At 39.6% G+C, this 19,775-nt stretch overlaps 1 protein-coding gene across 4 annotated transcripts in view; it reads left to right on the top strand.

The window, feature by feature from the left end:
- Positions 1-19,775, top strand: part of Ate1 (arginyltransferase 1) — a 123,640-nt gene that overhangs the window by 43,772 nt on the left and 60,093 nt on the right. For all 4 annotated transcript variants that reach the window (XM_021166982.2, XM_021166981.2, XM_021166980.2 and 1 more), the window contains exons 9-10: positions 7,116-7,297; positions 10,530-10,629. In XM_021166982.2, the coding sequence (XP_021022641.1) occupies positions 7,116-7,297; positions 10,530-10,629 (282 nt within the window). The remainder of the gene's footprint in view (positions 1-7,115; positions 7,298-10,529; positions 10,630-19,775) is intronic.

Below are 19,775 nucleotides of genomic sequence, written 5' to 3'. Positions count from 1 at the left end.
CTTCTTTTGATTATGCCTAAGTGAAATAAAAATATGTATCCACATAAATAATCGTACATGAACGATTATACCAGCATTATTCATAACAGCCAGAAGCCAGAAAGAATTTTACTTCTGTCAGCTGGTGAATGGTCATTGCATCAGAAGGAGCAGGGATGATCTTAGAGAGACTGTAATAGATGACATGAGTCAGACGCAGACTGTGCTGTGTTTTCCTCTCTGTGACTTATCAGTATTGAAATTGATATGCTTTAATTAATATTTTAGCACTATTTTATTAATCCTCATAATATTAACTAACAAGCCATGAATAAAAGCTTTCAAACCATTTTTCAAGATTTTTTGAATGGCGAACTGCTTGGCTTTCTGAAGAGACTTAGGAAACCACCCTGGGAGGAACTTCACTTCTTCCCACACAGGGACTTCACTTCTCTTATGTCAGCATAATATTGTGAGGCAGCTTCCTGTGGTAAGGTATTGCTAATGGCCAGAATTTGGAAAGAGAAGTGGTGGGAGGGAGAGAATTGAAAGAAGCCATGGAGACATGAAGGGAAGGGGCTGAGCTGTTAAGCTGGAGTTTGGATAATTTTTCTAAGTGTGGAGTACCCTGAGGAGCAGATCTGCTGAGAGCTGGCATGAGTTGGAGCGCTGTGGAGATGGCCAGCCAGTGAACTGGTGGGAGCAAAGCTTTACCTGGTTTAGTCTATTACTTAGGCCCAGCTTTATTTGAAGAGGTAAAGCAGGAAGCAGGAGGGACTTAGTGAAAACAAAGTTATTTGTAGGTGATGGGCAGCAGTCTGTTGGTGATAATGAAAAATCAGAAGAGGAAGACAAGGCTGTGGCCTGAACCACTGGGCCAAACCAGAGAGGAGCAGGTTTTGTTACTTGTAGCTGTATATGTAAGGAAAGAATCCTGTAGTTTCAGATTGTGTCCCATACACTTGACTTGGGAGTGTTATTACTCAAAGGCACCAATTAGAAATCTGGAACAAAAGCACTAGATTGTCCTTTGGTAGCTGTTCCCTTCCCTTGCATCTAAGGCCTGTTGGGCAGTTCTGGCTTGGGCAGAGCTGCCAGTAAGGCCCAACAGTTGAACTGAAGACATCCTTTCTTGTCTTGAGTTTGCTGTGGTGAGTACAATGCAAGCGTCTTGCATATGTGGCCAGACAGTTCTCCTGAAGCTGATTGGTCAGGAGGTTAACGGTCCTCAGTTAGGTTTTGGGCATCACCTGATTGTTGAGACAGTAGAAATTGGAAATGTGTATTGCTTTGTGAAATGAAATGACAGTTACTGAAGTCTTCCTTTATAGAACCCCAGGGTGACTAAAATGTAAAAGTTGATTTTGAGACTAAAGAAAGCACGCTTAAAGTAGAAATTCAAACACTAAATAGAAAAATGCCACAAATTTGTCTTGTTCAAGATTTTTCTGCACACACTTGAGTTAGTTTGGGGATCTTAAAAATTCAAGATGTTTTCTTGCTGGGTTAGCTAGCTTCCCTTCAGCAAGTAGAATAGTCATCATTACTCCCAAGACCTTTTTAGCTGTGTTCAAAATTAGGGTCATCTTCCCTGACAGTTTTCATTGCCCATTAGTTGTGCGTGAATGCTTCAGAAAAACCTTGAATAGTAAATCCTGGGGTGGATTAGTCTCCATGGGGACATGAGTCTTGTTTGATCTCGGCATTCATTGAGTTCTCAGTCTGCTATGTCACCATGGAATATGTGTTCCTGTAAGAAGGGCTGTAAGAGCAGGAGTGGCCGGTTGAACAGCAGTGAAGGAAGCTCAGACCAGTGACTGCAGCAGTCCAAGGTTGGGTCGTAGCGCTCAGTAAATACTGTTTAGTTGGGAGAGTCCACGATTGGAATTCTATTACTTTTGATATACCCTTTGGAAAGAGCCTTACTTTGTAAAGTCTTTTTATTGAGAAAGTCAGGATTTAAAATACACAAAAATCAGATTAAGGCAAAAGCACTTAGTATTAACAATTTAATTTTAAAAGAAAATCTGTATGTTCTATAGTAATAATAGCTCTTTTCTTTCTCTATATATTTATTAAAACCATTTGTGGTAAGTCCTTTATCATAAATTTTAAATTCGGTGATAGTGCTTATAAATATAAAAAGCTAATACTTTTTTCTTAAATTAAAAATTTCATGCCAGTGAATTTATCTAGAGAGTCACCTTAGTTATGTATACTTATTTGAATTCTTAAAATTGCTTCTAAGCTGTTAGTTCCTATAAGGAGCTTGTTTTCTGCTTGATTATCTCTATACATCAGCTTCACAGAGCTCATACTTGAATGCAATTTAATATCACCTGGATATGGGGAATCATTATAGAAATAAAAGTAAAAGCTTTTCTGATTATGGACAGACATGTAAAAACTCTTCAGTTCTGTAACTTTAGCAGTATGTCAAACACAGTGGTTTCAGATAACAAAGAACTGTTTTATTAATTGATTAAATTTACAAATACACAAATAAAAATAGTGAACACCCCAGATTTTCCATTTTTGGTTTTTCAGAAGAAAATAACTCTTCATCGTCCAGCAGAGACATGTCGTCAGATCCAGCACCTAGTACAGTAGTGGGGATATAGTCCTGGTCCTGAGAATGGTAATGCAGGCCCAGTAAAGAGGAAGGCACAGAGCAAAGAACAAGCAGTGGCAGCGCTGCATGGGAGCCCCTTTAGGATGCTTGGACCAGGGTGCTTGACTGAGTGCTTCTTCTGTATCCCCCGTCCAGTGAGCTTACCTGAGCTTCTCATGCAATGACCTGTAGGGCTCTTAACTATAGGTTTTTAACGATAAAACAGCAATCTTGCCCAGACAGTGTAAGCACAGGTCTGACTGAATCGGCCTGTTATTTGCTATAAAGCTAGTAAACATGAAAATTGTTTCAAAGAGCATTTGTATATAATTTAATGAAGTAGGTGATTGAGATTTGATTGATAGTAGATTAAAGCAACTACTAATTATCTAACATTAGGTAGTATTCATTCCCGTCAAAAAACTACAGGGTAACCTCTGTCCCTACGGAGCTGTAAAATAACATATTTAGAAGAAAACCAGTAGTAGGTTTTTGTGTCCTAGAACAACAGTTTGGGAGAGGTGGTTTTGGGTTGCTTTGGAAGGGAGGAGGACTCAGGTTCTGTTCTCTGAAGTCTTAACCCTCCTCATCTTTACCCCCTTTGGAAAATCCTCTCAACCGACTTCCTCTCTGCTAATTACTGTGAGCCTAGCTTGTTTGGGGCATCACGGAGGCCCAGGAAGGCAGTTGGGTGAGGAGACAGGTGGATTTTGTTAGGATAAATAAGCACTCATTTGGGGAACAGTTTGGCTGAAAGTGAGACCTGGCCTATTAATATTCATGTCATCTCTACATGGTGCTTTGGAAACGGAAACTGCACTGCACTGCTCATTAATCACCAAAGCTCAGCCATCTTCCCTCGGAATTCAAGGTGAATTTTTTTGTATAGCTGAGGGGAGCTTTATTATTTTTTGTGTGTGTTATCAGCTAAATCCTTGAAACAGAAGATCTTGTGAAAATTTTCTGATTTATTCCTTTGCACAACCTAAATTGCAAGCTGCAGACTTGGAAAGAAACGTTGTTAAGTATCGCTAACCCCATCCCTGACAGACTTACAGGGAAATAAACGGTAGCAGTTGTAGTTTACATGACTTTGCTCTTAAGGGCCCTCTGTGATTGTGTAAACACGAGGTCTTTGGGAATGGGCCGTTCAGACTGAAAAAAGTTGGCCTAAGTTTGCTTATTGTTCTCCTTTTATTTGTATCTTACCATTTGTTTCTCAAAACTGAAATAGAAGACAAGTCCTGTTTTTTGTTTGTTTTTTTTTTTTTTTTTTTTTTTTTTTAACCTTAAAGTTTGTAGGCTCCTTGTGTGGCTTATGCCTTGTGGCATGTGCCTGAGCGTCCTCAAGACCAGTGCTGCCTCACAGTGCCGAGACGCCGTTAGCCTTCCTGACTCGCTTGCTCATGAGTGGACAGACTGTTTTCTAGAGGCTCCTTGATGTTAGCAGGTTAAATGCACAGGCAGACATGAGACTCAGGTTGTCTTCTGATACAGGTTTGAAAAAAATGCAGAACCATGTAATTGTTCTCTGGTATTTTTTTGTTTGTTTGTTTGTTTGTTTTGATTTGTTGTTATCTCAGAAAGTGCAGTATCATTTCTCCCATCGCAGAGTGAATGAAACATATTGAACTTACTGTTATTTTTAAATGAATTATTAGATATATTTCTAAAAATCTCACTTTTGATAAATTGGTAAATATCTGTAAATGTATTCCATTAGACAAAAACTCTTGGGAGTTCTCTATACTTTTCTAAGTATAAAGGGGTTTTGAGACCTGTTAGCTTACATGATGTCCTTGGCTTAAGGTAAATAGCCCTTTACTTTTTTTTCTCAAATAGTGTGCTTTCCCTATGAAATATGTAATTTTTTCTCCCATTGTGTTCGTGACAGTTGATCAGTGTTGACAAAAGGCCTTAACTAAAGAGATTTAAGACTGTGTTAGCCACACATTAATGAAGTGGCATTCTCAAGTCACTAAGCATTGGTGACATGGGGATGCTTCCTTAGCAAGGCCTTCTGAGCTTCTTGAAAAAAGGGAGCTGTTATTCTCAGACTTAGCTCTTTCTGATCTCAGTGAAATGATGGTGGAAGAGGAGAGCCAGGCATGTCCAACCTTTTGATGTTGTGACATGATGATGTCACCTACAGAGTTCACACTAGAGAACCTTGCAATTGAATTAGAGAAGAAAAACAAACGAAAGAAAACAACACCAGGCCTATTTTATGCATATCTGGTGTTCCCTTGGATTCAGGGCAGAATATCTATGTAAATTTGATATTTTTCTACATGGGTTTCTCTGTTCTTTTATTATTCTTCAATGATACATAGTAGTATGGGTACATGGATTTTATACTTGGGGTGATAGATCACTTTTATTTTGTTGCTTAAAATAGCATAGTAATAAATTATCTCTCTTGGTTAACACCTCTGCTCCTTTGAGTGGATCAGTTGCTCGAGTGCTGACACTGGAATCCATTGAGCCCATTTGTGTATTTCCTGCCCAATCCTAAAGTCTCAATCACTTCTCCTAGCACTGGTTTCTTTGATTGCAGAAAATGTACCAAGATCTTGGCAGTCGGGTGTGCTCATTTCTCCTTGGGTGTTTCTTTTAGGTCCTCTCAGCTGACAGAAAAAGGAATGTGTGTGTATAGTAACTCTGAGTATGCACTTTTCTGTGTGTAACCATCTGTGTTTGCAGCAAGCCGAGCATGAGTTCTCACAGTCAACTAGAACCCATCATCACTGGATCACTAGCTAGCCACAGCAGTGAGAACCCACCACATATTATGTTTGTTTAATTGTTTGGTCCCCTGTAGCCCGTGGGAAGCAGTTTTGTCGAAGTGTAGTCAGTACATGCACCTCCTTTTGTCTTCACCCGCACAACTGCTTTCATTTCCAGACCTGATTATTTCACCTCTTTTTCTCTATTCAGCTCTTTCAGGAAGACTATTCCGTACCTTTGTACTCAGTTACATTTTGTTTTTAAGTTTATGTGCCTTCATAAGACTTTCTAAATGATTTGCAGAATTTTGCAGAATTAATATTTACTCTTATTTAAACTGCTGACTTTTGATAAAAATGCTTAACATGATGTCTTTGCTGTTTCGGTATCATACAGAACAGTCTTGTCCCCTAAAAGGGCCCATGTTTCATCCATATTAATCCCTCACCTAGACCTCTCAAAGGCTTGATAATAGGCTTGCTGCAGTTTGGATTGGGATTATACTGTCTGTGCAGCAACTTGAAAAGAGCTGTTATCATAACAGTTTCAATCAAGAAAAATGTTTTGGCTAAAGAGATGGCTCATTGGTTAAGAGCACTGACTACTCTTCCAGAGGTCCTGAGTTCAATTCCCAGCAGCCATATGGTGGCTCACAACCACCTGTAATGGGATCCTATGCCCTCTTCTGGTGTGTCTGAAGAATAGTGACAGTGCATTCACACACATAAAATAAGCAGTAAATAAATCTTTTAAAAAAATGTGTTGTTCCATTTATTCAGGTTTTTGGCTTCCTTCATATAAGCTTGTACTTTACAGTGAATAGAATCCATACATGTAAGCTTTAATCTTAGCTTTCTTTTCATTGTGTTTTTAATTTTACATTCCCATCATTGTTATTATAAAGGAAGAGAATTGAATTTCACATCTTAACCTTTCAATCTAGGCTTTGCTATAATTACTTATTAGTTACAGTATTTCTCCATTCTTTGGGATTTTTTTTTTTTTACAGTCACGTCATCTGTAAAGAAAGAGTTGATTTTTTTTCTCCCTTACTCTGAATTAATCCCTTTCTTCCTGTCCTTCTTCTTTCTTTCCTTCATTTCTTTCTCTTCCACCTCTCCTTTTTTTCCCCCCTTCCCCACAGTTTCTCTCCCTTATGACTAGCACATGCTAGGCAATAACTTATCACCCATCTACTTCCCCACACCCCTTTATTCCCTTCTGTCCTCATTATCTTAGCTGGGACTTCAAAACTGATACTGATAGGACCCTATCTTCATAATCTGAAGGGGAAGGAGAGAGAAACATCAAGTTTCTTATTGTTAACTACACTGTTAGCTATGGTTTTTGTGGATGTTTTTAAACAGCTTGAGACATCTCTTCCCTGTCGCTTGTATAAGTTTTTGTTCAGCTGTTGGAATGTGTCACATATTTCCTGATAAATGGACTGAATATTGGTTTGTGTGTGTGTGTGTGTGTGTGTGTGTGTGTGTGTGTAGTCCTGTGGATGAGGTGGGTCACATTATCTTTTTCTCTTTCTTTTTCCCCTTTTATTCTTTTCTCTTCCTCCCCTTACTCTTCCCCCTCCTTTCCACCCTCCGTCTTTCCCATCCTCCTTATTTTTAAAGATTGAGTTTTTCAGGCTAACTCACTCTTTATCTGGATGGTGGTCACAAAAAAAAAACCAACTTTTAGGACTTATTAACTCAAACAAAGTAAAAACCTACTTAGATTAAGAGATCTTTTTACTGTAAAGAAGATGACTTCCTGCTGATGTGCCGTGTCTGCTTTTTCATAGGCAGAGCGTCCTGCCAATGGACCAGAGTGTGGTTATGGCTCTTTTCACCAGCAGTACTGGCTTGACGGGAAGATGATTGCTGTGGGGGTGTTAGACATTCTCCCATACTGTGTGTCTTCTGTGTATCTCTACTACGATCCTGATTATTCATTTCTGTCTTTGGGTGTCTATTCAGCATTAAGGTAAGACTGCTTTGTACAGTTGTAATGAATTATACCAATTTGTCTATATTTCATTGTGTAATAGGAGGAGCCCTCCTTTTGATAGTATGCTGATTTGCTGGTACAATAGTCCCATAGCCGTATATTAATATTTAAAAGCAACAGTTTTAGGATTCTGGAGAGATGACTCAGCAATTTAAAGCACTTCCCGTTTTTTCATAGGATAGGAATTCAAGTTGCCAGCACTCTTAGATAGCTGCTGACAGTCACTTGTAACTCCAACCCCAGGGAACCCTGCTAGCCCTCTTCTGGCTTCTATAGGAACTTGCATGTAATGTATGTGTGTGTGTGTGCGTGTGTGCATGCGAGAGCAAGCGTGTGCGCATGCAAGCATTTACACATAAGCATGTATACACTCACATGCACATATGGAGGGGGAGAATAAAATAAACCTTTCTCAAAAAGATCACAGCTTTAGAAATGATGCCATTGTTTGATGGTAATTCTCTAGCTTTTAATGTTTCTATATATTCTGTGAGTATAAGAAATCACTGTGGATTCCTGTGAGGTTGCTTAGCAGGTAAAGTGCTTTCTGGGTAAGACTGATGCCCTGAGTTTCATCCCTAGGACTCATGGAAAGGTGGTAGAATAGGAGTGAGTGAGTCCAGAAAGGCCACGACATAGTCATTCTCTCCACCCATTGTACATGCACAATAATAGTAAATATGGCTTTCAAAGGGAAACCAAGTGTTTGGATTTTTCATATATGTTTATTCCCTGTCAGAATCATTTATATCCCTTAAGTGTAATATTATTTATATTGTTATCACTATCATATATATTCTCTCAGTATGAATTAAAGATATAACAAATGTGATATGGATGAATTAAAGGAATCTGCTGAGAGAAATACAGTTAGAGAGTTGCCCTTTTTTTTTTTTCCCTCCCTAAGGACAGGGACACCTTTGACTGTCATTTTATTAGGTACATGGTTTTGTGAACATGTAGAGTGTAGACCCGTGGACTCAGAAGGAGTGGTGTCATTAAGCAGTCTTATAAGACTTACATGTTTAGTCTGCTGCTGACAGTAGAAGCATCATGAAGGATGTGGTTGTCCAAGTATACAAATCCGCAGTGGGGAATTCCTGATTGTCTGCTGGTATCTGTGGCCCTTGTTAGACAATGATTTCCCATTTGTGGCCATAGCTCCAAATACACATTACACAGCACAAATGTCTGTAATGGCAAGAAGGTTGTGGTGGGGCGTTGCCTTTACAGTATTTGTCTCCGTTCTTTTTTCTGCTTACCTGTATCTCTAACTAAAAGGAGGAGGGTTGTAACATGGTTTTTGCTTTTGTTTTTAGGTAGCTGGAATCTATTTTTCCCTCTGTGCTTTTCTTACTGTGTTTGAGTCTTACAGTTACATTACATTATTATGAACGTATTATGCTGCCAGATTATCTTAGGTTTTTGTTTTGTTTCGTTTTGTTTTTTGTTTCTTGAGACAGGGTTTCTCTGTGTAGCCCTGGCTGTCCTGGAACCCACTTTGTAGACCAGGCTGGCCTCGAACTCAGAAATTTGCCTGCCTCTGCCTCCCGAGTGCTGGGCTTAAAGGCGTGAGCCACCACGCCTGGCTCGACTATCTTAGAGCTAGTGAAGGTGGTCACATTCAGGCAGTATTTTGAAGAGCGAGCCCATTGACTTGCTGGATAGTTGAGGGTGGCTTATGGATTTGGGTAAGTGATAGTGCACTGATCCAAATAGGCAGGGCTGAAAAAACAAGTGCCTTCTTGACTAGCCAGTGTGCGGTCACAGTGTAGGTGGCTGTGCTGTGCCCATTTGCTTGGGCACATACACTCTTTCCACAGTCTGAGTCTTGAGAGTTGATCAGATCTAGGAACAGTAACACTTACTCTGTTAAAGAAGCATTTGAAATAGATTTTCTTTTTGATAACCTTTCAGAGATTTAAATTTGTACTTGAAAAATGAACACAGTATTCCATCAATTAGTATTCAGGAGGTTGAGATTGGAGGATTGGGAGTTTGAGGTCAGCCTGGGGCTACAAAGCAAGTTATGAGATAGGCTTCACTAGAAAGTAAAACCTTGGGCTGGTGAGATGGCTCAGTGGGTAAGAGCACCGGACTGCTCTTCCGAAGGTCCTGAGTTCAAATCCCAGCAACCACATGGTGGCTCACAACCATCCATAATGAGATCTGACTCCCTCTCCTGGAGTGTCTGAAGACAGCTACAGTGTACTTACATATAATAAATAAATAAATCGAAAAAAAAAAAAAAGAAAGTAGGACCCTGTCTAACAGAAGGTAACGAAAGCTCTTGAATGTTATATATCCATTGCTACTATTAGAAAGAAGAACAAGAAAGAAAACTTTCAAAAGACAAAAAATGTTCTGCATGCTTAGAAATTACTAACCCTCTCCTATACAGCCTGCTTATTCAGCTGGTCAAGTAGAGAAATTTTGTGCCAAGATTTATCTTACTACAGATTATAACCACTTCATATATAAGCCTTGCAGTGAAGACTCAGCTTCTCTGACTGAGCTGTCCTCATCTCTGCTAACAAATAGAGAAGGCATGGAGAGAGAGCGAGCGTGTGCTGTCTATCACCCCTCTCAGGCTAAGGAAGTTGTATGTCCACTGTGCTACACAGAGAGTTATGAATCATTTATGCAGAAAGGCTGAGTGTAAATGCATATATAACTTTTCTTGAAATTTATTGGCTATTAAATTTTTTAAAGATTTATTTTATTTATATACTCATGTCATATATGGGCATCGGGTCTCATTACAGATGGTTGTGAGCCACCATGTGGTTGCTGGGAATTGAACTCAGGACCTCTGGAAGAGCAGTCAGTGCTCTTAACCTCTGAGCCATCTCTCCATCCCTCACTATTAAATTTTTAAAATTTTGTTGTGTTGTTAAAACAGCTCAGATTCCTTGAACATTTTAGGGCATAGTGAATAATATTATACCTTTATTTTATGTCATATTGTTTGTAGATCAGCTCTTTTTTCCTATTAAAGTATAAAATCTGAACCTAGAAGTATTTATTTGAAATAATTTAGAGGTTATTGGGGGTATCTCTGTAGTAATAATCATATTGTGTTTAAAATAAAGATAGTTTTCTCTTAGAGTTGAGTATTGAGTCTTTCCATTATGTTTTATTTGAAAATTGAAACCAAAATTAACTATGGTTTTTGGGTTTTTTGTTTTGTTTTGTTTTCTTTTGGCAGAGAAATTGCTTTTACTAGACAACTGCATGAGAGAACATCGCAACTCAGCTATTATTATATGGGCTTCTACATTCACTCCTGCCCCAAGATGAGATACAAGGTAATGTCAGCTTCATGCCTCTGCCAGTTTTCATTACAGAAGATGAATTTTCAGTACAATGTGCATCTTGGGGCACACCACTTGCGTGTAGGTAGTCCATGTGGGCATGGATTATTAAGGAGACAATTTTGCTCACTCATAAAGAGTTCTTTCTGCAGTGAGAAGGATCATAGCCTCCTCTATGCTGACATGGACTATGCAATTTCTGCTGTGAGATTTAAGGATGTTTTGCCATTTCCTTTTTAAAAAAATAGTTGTCAACAGCCTCTTTAGTGAAGGCCGTTGATACTTCTTCAGTGGTAGTGTGGAGCTATGGAGGATCAGACTGCTCTCCACTGAGACCATCACTCTTGTCTGCTTCACTGATTGGTGGTTTGCTCTGAAGACCATAGAAATACAGTGGGGGCCTCCTTTTTAAAGTGTGTATTGAAGGTGATGCTGGGGAAGTTGTAGCATAAAACAGGGTCATGTAGCGGTTGGTAGATGGCCTAGGAGGACCTGGGGTTTTCTTCCACAGAGTGGAGGAGGAAGGAAGGAGGGGCTCAAATGAAGAGTAGGTGTGATGGAGGAGGCAGGAGTCAGAGTGCCAAACCCACGAGGCCTTCATAGAAGAAAGAACAAGTAGACACTTGAGAGACCTGTCCTGTCTATAAACAGGATTTAGTTTTTCTAAATAATGTAAAACAACTTAAAAACATGTGAAAGCAAAAGCTGTTTACTGTGTGCCCACTGCTCTGCAGTGACTCCTCTGCCTCCTCTTACCTGTCCTTTCACTCAGTTTCCACCTTCATCTCCTTTTAAGTTATTTTGGAACATACTAAAGATGGCCTTTGCCCCCCCTCCCCCCTTTTCTTTTTTGGAAGGCAGGGTCTAAATCAGGTGTAGTTGGCCTGGAATTTGATATGTTAACTGTGCTAGTCTCAAACCCTCATCTGCCTACCTCCCAAGTGCTGGATTAAAGACAAGCTACCATGCTAGCCATGGATGCCTTTTTAAACTGAAGAGTCTAGGACTGCCTTTCCCCCCTCTTGTATTTTGAGGTGCTAGGAATAAAAGTCAGGACCTTATGTGTCCTACCATGAGTTATACCTGAGCCCCCAAGAATATCCTTATATTTATAAATGTTTTAATGGGTATTTATGAAGCATCATAAGCACTTTGAAAGTGACTACAATTTTAATACCACACCTGAAGACTGTAGACAGTGTTTCTAAATATCTTCCATGATGCAGTCAGTGATCCTATTTCCTGTTTCATAATCTGTTTCACCATCAGTTTAGTTGACTTAGGACTTGAACAAGGGTCATACATTACATTTGGATAATATATCTTAAATCTCTTTAATTGATATATATTTATTTATTTTTTAACTTTTTCCCCCTTCCTGTCCTTTGAAAGAATAATTTAGTGGACTTAGTTGTGATCTTGACTTGAAAGCTTTGAGGTTGAGTATTGAATAGCTGGTGGTTCCCGTGTCAGCAGTCTTCATCTCTAAAAGCAGGACTGACTTTGGTTTCCTCAGCCATCATTTTCCTGCAATGTATACTGGATGCTAAAACTAAATTTGACATTCATATAATAACAGCATTTTATATTCCTCACCTCCAAATCCAAGTGTGTCCTGTTTATATATACCAGGTGAAGTCTGTTGATAGTAATCTTCATTTTGTTTCCTAGCTAGCTTTGCTGCATAGTAGATTTTGTGCATATGTGTTTGTGTGTGTGTGAATGTGTGTGTGTGTGTGTGTGTGTGTGTGTGTGAGAGAGAGAGAGAGAGAGAGAGTGCAAGCGAGAGCGAGCACGTTCACACACTCAAATGTAATTGCTCAGGTTCCATCCAATTTTTAAAAAAATGCAGGTTCTCATTGGCTTGGAATTTACCCAGTGAGTTTATCTCCAGGGATCTGCCTGTCTCTAACCTTGCAGCTCAGGCATTGCAAGCGTGTATCACCATGTCTGGTCTCTTTTACTTAGGTTCTGGGGATCAGACACAGATTCTCCCTAGCACCTTACCAGCTGTGTCATCTCTCTAGCCCCTACATAGTTTATGTTTAATACTTAGTGAAAACTCGTTAATGGCTAGAAATGCTAATGAGGAGGCGGTGGCATTAAACATCAGCTGTGTAGGATGGCAAGAAATTCATTTGTTGAGTGTGAATAGGATAGATTCTTCTTTGCAAATATGTTGTAACACAGGGACAGGCACATAGTTATTAGAGAATATGGTAATTCTGTGGCTCTAGTTATGGAGTGTATGTAAGTACTCGGCTTACAAAAAGGTGGCAACACAGGTGTGTGAGTGGAGCGGTTGCTTGACAACAGCTGGTCTCAGTATCATACCTGTAAAGCAGGATGTCTTAGGATGAGATGCAGTTGGTTAGTATTGTCATGTGAATATGTGTTCTTTTCCATTGGAGGGTTAGTTGTACTAACACAAGCACTCCAACTCCCAAGGAGCTTGCTGTTTGTTAGCTGCACCTTTTAATTCAGATGGAAGAGGCTAACTTTGCCTTTCTGTGAAGACATTTAAAGCTGTGAACACTTGACTTTGCTCAGAGGAAAGTGGTACTGAGCTCGCTCCTCTGTGGATGACACATGCAGAGGCTCCCTGTGTGGATGTGGGAATACATACAACCTTTGTGCTAGCACATATCAACGATGTTCTGAGGAGGAGTGACTTTCTAAGCCTTCTTGTGTCTTCCTGTAGTCTAATTTCTTGTTAGCCCCTTTACCTCCGTGCTTCAGTGTCTTCCTTTCAGTAAGGTCTTCATAAACAGGTGACAATGTAAAATGCTGTGGAAGCTTGTGTAGAATGTGTTCTCTCACTGAACCCCTGCATCTCAGCAGACTGTGCAACTAGCACTTTCTAGGCAATACTGTATTTAAGAATACTGTCCAGAGGGTAACATTTGAAACGTAAATAAAGAAAATATCTAATAATAATAATAATAATAAAAAGAATACTGCCCAGCGAGGTTTTTAATTTATAACTTACCCTGGTGGCTGGAGAGACGGCTGAGTAGTGACGAGCACTGGCTGTTCTTCAGAGGACCCAGCTGCAGTTCCCAGCACCCACGTGCGGCTCACAATCATCCAGTGTCCAGGTGAAGAGGGTTGAGTATTCTTTCTGGCTTTTCCTGGGGCCAGGTATGCACATGGTACATGTGTGTACTGTAGGCAGAACAGTCATACACATTCATATACATGAAATAAAAGTAAATACAAGAAGGAATTTTAAAACATACAGAGTTAGGTATGGTAGTACACACCTGCAATCCCAGTACTTGGGAACTTGAGGCAAGAAAAATATCAGTTTGAGGCCAGTCTGGACTATGCAGTGGATGTGTTCCAGGCTATTTAGGTCTAGGGCTACACAGCAAGACATTGCATCAAAAGACAAAAGAAAAAAAAAAGATGGCGAATGAGTGAGTGAGATAAAGAGGGGGAGGGGAGTAGATATCAGCCAGTAAAGATGCTCAACTCTACTCATGCTGTCTTCAGTTCAGTCCGTAGGACCACATAGTGGAAAGAGAGCCAGTTCTTGCATTTTTCCTCTGACTTCCTCATGCATACCATAGCCAAATGAGTCCATACACATGTACACAATAGATAAGATAAAAGTTAAATTAAAAAATGCTTTTGTATCTATTCCTCTGTTGAAGGACATCTGAGTTGTTCCGAGCTTCTGGCTATTATAAATAAGGCTGCTATGAACATAGTAGGGCATGCATCCTTGTTATATGTTGGAGCATCTTTTGGATATATACCCAGGATTGGTATATCTGGGTCCTCAGATAATACTATGTCCAATTTTCTGAGGAACCACCAGACTGATTTCCAGAGTGGTTGTACCAACTTGCAATCCCAGCAACAATGGAAGAGTGTTCTTTCTTTTCCACATCCTCTCGAACATCTGCTGCCACCCGAGTTTTTGATCTTAGCCATTCTGACTGGTGTGAGGTGGAATCTCTGTGTTGTTTTGATATGCATTTCCCTGATGACTAAGGATATTGAACATTTCTTTAGGTGCTTCTTGGCCATTCGATATTCCTCAGTTGAGAATTCTCTGTTTAGCTCTGTACCCCATTTTTAAATAGGGTTATTTCATTCTCTGGAGTCTAACTTCATGAGTTCTTTTTATATATTGGATATTAGCCTTCTGTCAGATTTAGGATTGGTAAAGATCTTTTCCCAATCTGTTGGTTGCCATTTTTTTTTGTCTTATTGACAGTGTCCTTTGCCTTACAGAAGCTTTGCAGTTTCATGAGATCCCATTTGTCTATTGTTGATCTTAGAGCATAAACCATTGGTACTCAGTTCAGGAACTTTTCCTCTGTGCCCATATGTTCAAGGCTTTCCCCCACTTTCTCTTCTATAAGTTTCAGTGTATCTGATTTTATGTGGAGGTCCTTGATCCACTTGGACTTGAGCTTTGTACAAGGAGATAAGAATGGATCAATGTGCATTGTTTTACATGATGACTGACATTTGAACCAGAACCATTTGTTGAAAATGTCTGGGGGCTGGTGAGATGGCTCAGTGGGTAAGAGCACTGACTGCGTTTCCAAAAGTCATGAGTTCAAATCCCAGCAATCATATGGTGGCTCACAACCATCTGTAACAAGATCTGACTCCCTTTTCTGGAATGTCTGAAGATAGCTATAGTGTACTTATAGTTAATAAATAAATCTTAAAAAAAAAAAAAGAAAATGTCTGTTTTCCACTGGATGGTTTTAGCTCCTTTGTCAAAGATCAAGTGACCATAGGTGTGTGTGTTCATTTCTGGGTCTTCTATTCTATTCTGTTGTTGATCTACCTGCCTGTCACTGTACCAATACCATATAGTCTCTATCACTATTGCTCTGTAGTACAGCTTGAGGTAGGGACAGTGATTCCCCCAGACGTTCTACTTTTTGCTATCCTGAGCTCTTTCTAGCTCTATGAAGAATTGATTTGGAATTTTGGTGGGGATTGCGTTGAATCTGTAGATTGCTTTCGGCAAGATGGCCATTTTTACAATATTAATCCTGCCAATCCATGAGCATGGGAGATCTTTCCATCTTCTGAGATCTTCTTTCTTTCTTCAGAGACTTTTGAAGTTCTTGTCATAGAGATCTTTCACTTGCCTGGTTAGAGTCATACCAAGATATTTTATTTTGTGACTATTGTAAAGGGTGTTGTTTATGTGGTACATTTACACAGTGGAGTACTACTCAGCTATTAAAAACAACGACTTCATGAAATTCTTAGGCAAATGGATGGAACTAGAAAATATCATCCTGAGTGAGGTAACCCAATCGCAAAAGAACACAAACAGTATGCACTTACTGATAAGTGGATATTAGCTCAAAAGCTCAGAATACCCAAGATACAATTCACAGACCACATGAAGCTCAAGAAGAAGGAAGACCAGAATGTGGGTGCTTTGGTCCTTCTTACAAGTGGGAACAAAATACTCAGGGGAGGAAATATGGAGACAAAGTGTGGAGCAGAGACTGACGGAAAGACCATCCAGAGACTGCCCCACCTGGAGATCCATCCCATATACAGTCACCAAACCCAGCCACTATTGTGGATGCCAAGAAGTGCTTGCTGAAAGGAGCCTTATATAGGTGTCTCCTGAGATGCTCTGCCAGAGCCTGACAAATACAGAGGTGGATGCTCACAGCCAACCATTGGCCTAAGCACAAGGACCCCAGTGGAGGAGTTAGAGAAAGGACTGAAGGAGCTGAAGAGGTTTGTAACCCCATAGGAAGAAAAACAGTATCAACCAACCAGACACCCCAGAGCTCCCAGGGACTAAACCACCAACCAAAGAGTACACATAGAGAGACCCATGGCTCCAGCCGAGAGGATAGCCTAGTTGGGTATCAGTGGGAGGAGAGGCCCTTGGTCCTGTGAATGTTTGATGCCCCAGTGTGGGTGAATGCAGAGGCGGGGAGGTGGGAGTAGGTGGGTGGTGGAGCACACTCATAGAAGCAGGGGAAGGGGGAAATGGGATAGGAGGTTTTGGGTGGGATGGGGATGGAGCAATGCAAATAAAGAAAATATCCAATAAAAAATAGATAAAAGTTGTGTTTTTGTTTGTTTGTTTTTTGTTTTTTAGAAAAGTGTATAGAGTAATGTTCCAAGGAGTAGTAATGTTTGGAAGTAAAATCACATTATAAATTGACAACCTGAAATAAAGATTCTGTGTAGTACTGCTGACCTACATTCTAGGTGTTAAGTTATCAGAATAGTACCAAGTAAGTTTTGCTGGCATTCTCCATTGCTTCAATACTTGCAATAGTATTAAACGTAGCATTTCTTACTTGTTAAATGTTTTGAAAGGTATCTATAATGGTGAGTGTAAATGTAACCTGGAGTTCCAAGAATTTTCCATTTCCAGACCCTCTAGGTCAGTATTTGTTTAGAATTTAGAAACACTATCAGGACTGTAAAAAAAGATAGCTGTCAGAGGATGAATTGGAAGTCAAAAACAACAAACAAAAACTTATGACTCTTTTTCCATTTAGTTAGTGTCCACATTTTATCTTCTAGGGGAGGGGTTTTGTCATGAAGTTGTATCATTAGTTGCATCATTGATTTTGGAGATTTCTGTGGTATGTTAGAATTTCTGTATTATTCTGTAAAGCCAGCATTTGCCTGTAGTCAACTGTTTTTGAGTACTTAGGTTTCAAGAAACTACTGATTTTAATTTTTATATTGTTAGTTCAGTTTGTTTCTTGGAGGCTGGGGGGACTGTTCATTAGGTAAAGTCTCTGCTGAGTAGGCATGGGGACCTGGCTTTGGTACCCAGCACCCATTTAAAGTGTTGGGTGTGGAATGTATATCTGAATCAGGAGGAGGACTGGCAGACACTGGCTTGCTGGCCATCAAGACCGCTGAACTCCAAGTTGGAGAACAGATTGTGTCTCAAAAAGTAAGGAAAATGCCCAAATTCAACTGCTATCTTCCACATAGCCATGTACTAAGGAAATTTACAGTATTTACAAGGCAGTACATAAAGCAGTATACCAAGTGTATTGAATTATGCTTGAAGATGCATTAGTGTTTTTTTTTTTAATTTTCTTGTAAAGATTTGTCCAAATTAATAGTCCTCTCTGTGTATCTGTCATAAAAAATATATTGCACATAGAAAAGCAGGTCTGATATTGACAAAATAGGTCTTTTTGCCTGCTTTTTGTCACTGAGTAAGAAGCTGTCATAGATAGGTGCTCAAATGATGATTCTGTCTTTGCCATGTAGAGTTGAATGTCTTCATGGTCACTGCTCTTTCCCTGCCTGTCAGAGCTAGTGTTCATTTGCCTCCCCTCGATGGGACTGACCTGGTAACTGACTTTCACTGACTAATGGATCCCATGTCAATTGTTATTTACAATTCTGGGCTATAGCTTTGAAGGACCAGCATTTTTCACTTCTTTATTTTGAGCTAGGTGTCATGTAGAAGGTCTAGCTGATCTACTGGAGTAAGAGGCCTGCCTGCGATGCCTGAGCTACCTTGGATGGTTCAATGCAACTGAATGATTGTTGAATCTAGAAGACCAACAGCAAAGCACCAACTGACCTCTAATCTGCAAGGAGTCCTGAGTTATAAATTACTGTTTTAGGCTACTAAGTGTTGGGGCAGTTTGCTACACAGCAATAAATGACAGAAGCATGGTGTAGATGTGGAAATCGCCCTGTGTTGATTCTGTAGGCTCATGTCCTAGAATAAGATCTGGGCAGTTGCTATGGTAGCCCAAGGTGAGAGGTTTTGCAGAACCACTGAATTTCTCTGTGGTTATACCAGAAACGCTGTGTAGTTAACGAGAGGTCATCGTTCTAAGGTTTTTATGGAAAGCTCTTATTTAGCAAATCATTGTCACATGTCAACAGGTTTTGCTTTTGTTTGAGTTACTAATGATGACTACTGGAAGATGAAATCACCATGTTCATAATTATTTAAACAGCACGTGTTATAATAACTTCTTCTCTCTGCCTATGGTTCCTTAGTTTACAGCATTTATATTACTGAAGATGGTTTGACTTACACGTATGTCTGTGCATTTCTTGTGTACTTAATTTATGAGGAGGCCAGAAAAGGTGGTGAATCTTCTGGAACTAGAGTTACAGACAGTTGTGGGTTGCCATGTGGCTGCTTAGAATTGAACCTGTGTCTTCTGGAAGAGCAGCCAGTACTCTTAACTGCTGACCCATCTCTGTAGCCACTACATTTTATTTTTAATGGTCCATTGGTATAAATGTGTTTCTGTGATTATATTATCTTTATAACCTCTAGGGTTATGGAGTAAGTCTTTAAACAAACAAAAAAAAATCCTTTCAGCTTTTGTTCAGATTTTTACTTTGTGTATGGTGAATCTTAATGTCTTTCCCTTTTTACTTTTAATTTTTTTTTTGTTTTTTTATCTAATTATTCCATCTTTGATTTGTTATTTTCTAAATTATTAATTCACATCTCAATATTTATCTTTCTCTATGTATAACAGTTTTCTTTCTGTGCTAAAAAGTTTTACGTCATAATTCTTACTTACTTTGCTAAAGCTTTTCAGAAAAGCATTTTCCAAAGCCTTACTACTTACATACCAACCTTACATTATATTTCCCTCTTTACCTGTTTTGATACATTTAAAGGCTACTTGATTACTTTTCAAAGTATAAATGGAGTATTCTGAAGTTAGGCATAACTTAAAATACTTTGCTCAGTGTTATCTCTTGGTGCTGCTGAGAGGCTGTTGTGTATTCTGAAAGGGGTGTTTTGATGAAGTTCTTCAAGCAGACCTGTACGCAGGCCAGAGTAAACAGTGATTTCAAGCAGTCCTCTTTGGTGTCATGACATGGCCAGACATCAGTGGAAACACCAGAAAGGGTCTGAAATAGCAGAAAAGAAACAAAGGGCTAATTCATCTTTGAGCAGTCCTTCTTTTACTGAATGCCTCAGCTGGCCTGTGGGCAGACAAACCCCTGGAATTCTACAGGATTTTGCCCACAAGAAGGTTTTGGCATTACTCTTACAAAAAGCTCCTATAAAAATGTTAATTGCCGTTAACAGAGCTGCGTTAGCAAAATCCTGTGCTACTGAAACCCCTGAGTTTCAAAGTTTCTTGACCAAACAGACCAGCAAATGATATTTTACTACAGTCTAG

This window comes from Mus caroli, chromosome 7, assembly GCF_900094665.2.
Source record: "Mus caroli chromosome 7, CAROLI_EIJ_v1.1, whole genome shotgun sequence".
Lineage (NCBI taxonomy): Eukaryota > Metazoa > Chordata > Mammalia > Rodentia > Muridae > Mus > Mus caroli.
Note: the sequence above shows the minus strand (reverse complement) of the source record. Positions and strands in the feature narration are given on the sequence as shown.